The 3,336-nt window shown below is 61.3% G+C and overlaps 1 protein-coding gene across 1 annotated transcript in view; it reads right to left on the bottom strand.

Annotated features, from left to right (window-relative positions):
- Nucleotides 1–895: 895 nt before the first annotated feature.
- The window catches only part of LOC104622362 (beta-adducin-like), a gene marked incomplete at its 5' end in the record, with an annotated part of 3,701 nt that continues 1,260 nt past the window's right edge, over nt 896–3,336 (bottom strand). Inside the window, 5 exons of the mRNA XM_010289116.1 lie at nt 896–1,197; nt 2,189–2,317; nt 2,409–2,565; nt 2,654–2,743; nt 2,860–2,980. Of these exons, the coding sequence (XP_010287418.1) occupies nt 896–1,197; nt 2,189–2,317; nt 2,409–2,565; nt 2,654–2,743; nt 2,860–2,980 (799 nt within the window). The remainder of the gene's footprint in view (nt 1,198–2,188; nt 2,318–2,408; nt 2,566–2,653; nt 2,744–2,859; nt 2,981–3,336) is intronic.

The raw sequence follows: 3,336 nt of genomic DNA, 5'->3' as shown, positions 1-3,336 counted from the left end.
TCGCCGGGAAGCGGTGGTGGGGAGGGGGGTGGTGGCGTCGGCAGCGCCTCTGACTGAAGTGAATCGGCAGCGTGTGTTCATCCCAAAGTAGCACTTAGTGAGTGAAGTTTTGCTCAGTTTTAAATAACACAGACACTTCCCGGAGGCTCTTGTCTTCTCCCTTCTCAGGTGGGGTCCATGCGGTGCGGCGGGGGCTTTCCCAGTGGTGCGAAATCCTGCTGCTCTTCCTCGTATGGCGAATACGTGAGATGGTGGCACCCGGAGAAGGGGGCTGAAAGTGGCTCTCCGGCCCAGGGTGAGGAAGATTACGATCCGGGAAGGAAAAGCTCCCAGGCCCACTGCCTTGGCCTCTCCTTCGGGGAGAGCAATCCCCCCCGCGTTCGGCTTGATCCGATTGCCCCAGCAAAGCGGCGAACAATTTTGCCCGGGGATGAAGCCAGCGCCATTCCAGCGGAGCTTGAAACAGAAGGTAAAAAAATAACAACAAAACACCCTTTTCTTCCTCAAATGAAGCGGATCCGGGCTGCGCCCCACATTTCACGAGGGCTCTGCAAGTGGTGGGTGGGGAAAAATATCAACCTTCAGCCCACGCGTGGGAAGGGGCTGGTGCCCAGGAGGGAGAAGGGAGAGCTCGTGGGAGGAGGGAGAGCGCAGCGGGTATTTCCCCAAGCGGCAAACAGGGGCCACAATCTTTCGTAAGCTCAGTGACCGCCTCCAAAAGCGGGTGACGGGGGACGAGGTGCCTCGTGCCAGGAGTACCCAGAAAACAACTCGCCTCCGGGGTTTTCGGCTGCGCCTCGGCCAGACGCACGACGCAGGAGCCATCCCTCTGCCCCGGCGCCTCTGTCCGGAGAGGTGCCCAGCCACTGGTGCGGCAGGAGGCCTCAGAGGAGACTCAAGATTCGATCTTTTCCTTCTTTTTGCCTTTTTTCAGGAAGGATGGGGTCCGGAATTTCTTCTTCTTCTTAGAGGGCGATTTGGAGGGTGAACCTTCGGGGGAGACAGGGCTGCTAGTCACCGTCTCCTTCTCCTTGGGGGCATCTGGGTCAGTGTTGGCGGGTGAGGTTGTCCGGTCCCCCCCTTTGCCCAGGCTTTCCTCGGTGCTTTGCTCCTCGTCCTTCCCATTCACCGCCACCGGTGGCTCCTTCTCGGTGGTGGAATCGGCCGGCGCTTGGTGGCCATCCACCTTCTTGTCACCTTGGCAAGGGGAAAGGGGAGAGGTGAGGGTTGGGGCAGCAGCGGCCGGCGTGGCGGAGGTTTAAAATCCCTCCCCACTCGCCGGTTTGACCTGGGCAGGAGCAGGATTTGGCCCCTGTGGATGGAAAGCGCTGGGGCCCGATCCCCTCCTGCCACAGGCGTCACTTTCCTGAGGCTTCCCCCCCTCCCTGTGGGACAAGCGACAGTGGGATGAAGAGCTGGGCAGAGGCAGGGGGGGGGGGGGGGGGGGCCTCGCCACTGGGAATAAAGCAGGCAGCAAAGAAAATGAGGCAACCCAAGGCATTTCCTTCTGCGAAACCCTGAGCGGGGTGCAGCTCCCCTCGGGAGCACGTCTGAAACGGGCCACGGAGAGCAAGGTCCCCCCGAGCTAGCGGGGAGCGCGGTCACCCGCGTCCCTCCTCCCGCAGCGAGGCTCGAGGATGACCTCTCCGTACTTACTACAGTGACAAGTATTCAGGGTCAGAGGTAACTCCTTGGGTGAAAGCCACACGTGGAGGAAAGAGAAAGGAAGACATTGTGGAGACAGACAGACAGACACCATGAGACACGATGAGAAAGCAAGAAGCCGCGCGCTCCCGCTGCCCTCTCCCGCGCCCTGAGACCCGCTGCAGTTTGTAGATGACAAATTTGCACTTGGGAGCGTATAATAACAGGAATATCGCATCCATCAGTGCGTTAGGAGGGGACGGAGGCATCCCCTGCCACCTCGCAAAGCCACCGGCGGACGCACACATCCTCCTGCCAGGACGGTCGAGGCAAGCAGCAGCTTTGCTGCCTTTGCGGCGTGAATCCCCGTCAGTGCTCAGCCCCGCCGGAGCGGGGACCCCTCCGGGGAAAGGCAAAGGGAGACGAGGTGACATTTATCTGCGTTTCAGCGGGGTTTGGCTACAGCCACCCTCATCCCCTCGCTGGAGACTCACTCCTCGTCCCTGCTCAGTTGGCAAGCCTGGGCACTCGCCAGCCCACTCACCCTCCGAGGGCTCCACAGGCGTCAGAGCCGGCCTCTCTGCCGGCACCACGGCCGGGCTCTGCGGTGGAGAGGTGGGGGGCGATTTGGCTGGAGGCGCCTGGCTCTCCTCTGCCGCGGTGTCCTTCTCGCCTGCCAGCGGAGAGACATGCTGGCCCCGAGGTCCGCTGGGTGCCAGCCCCAAGGGGGATTCGAGATCGGGGCTCCCCCATGCCCCTCCTACCCTGCAGCCCCAGCTTTTTCCTCTCCACCTCCTGCTTGTACTCCTCGAGCTCCTGGTCGGTGAGCTGGCTGAAGGGGTTCGGAGGCTCCGGCTCGGAGGCCGCCTCCTCCTGGGCCACCTCTTTGGCCTCTGCATCCCCCAAATGGCTCTCTGTGGACTGAAACACCCCCCCCGGAGCAGCGTCACCCCCCGACAGCGGGATGCTAGGGAGCCAGGGAGGGGCTGGGTGCCGCCGGGGGACGTACGGGGCTGCGGCTGGTCTCGGCGATCACGCTGGCCAGCAGCTGCGACTGGGGCCCGGCCGACTTCACATCCTGGCGGTTTTGCTCCCGGATCTGCAGGTGAGATGCAGAGCAAGGACGGGGAAAAAGCCTCCCCCTTGTCCCAGGGTCTGCCGAGACCCTTGCACCCGCGTCAGAAAGCCTCTGGGACTTTCGGGACGGGACCATACCTTGTTCCTCATCTCCAGCACCTCCTGTGGGTCCGTGTAGAGGGGCACGAACTGGTTGGGGTTCTCGATTCGGATGGGGGTCCCGCTGCTGCCTTTTTCCACCTCGTCTGCTTTCAGCCACTGTGTGTCATAGAGACGAAACCCCGATAAACACATATTGTGAAGAGAGGAGACCCTGATAAATGCGCCTTGCATAGAGCGGGGACCCCGATAAAGCCTGTGCTGCTCGGCCCCCTGGGCTGGGGAGGTGGGATTTTAAAATAAGTATCATTACGAGGTGGGGGGAATAGAGGAGGAAAGGAAAGCTTGTGTTAAATAAAGGCACCGAATGAAGCATCCCTGGGTGTTTCTGCACACCAGAGCTTGGTGGGATCAATAACATCCCAGGCATGCCCCCCATTTGCCTTTTTTTTTTGTACCCCAAAAATTCCCCCACCCCCCACCTGGCTGATGCCAGACCCCAAGCCAGACCCCTTC

Source organism: Phaethon lepturus, unplaced genomic scaffold, assembly GCF_000687285.1.
Source record: "Phaethon lepturus isolate BGI_N335 unplaced genomic scaffold, ASM68728v1 scaffold23236, whole genome shotgun sequence".
Classification (NCBI taxonomy): Eukaryota; Metazoa; Chordata; class Aves; order Phaethontiformes; family Phaethontidae; genus Phaethon; species Phaethon lepturus.
Note: the sequence above shows the minus strand (reverse complement) of the source record. Positions and strands in the feature narration are given on the sequence as shown.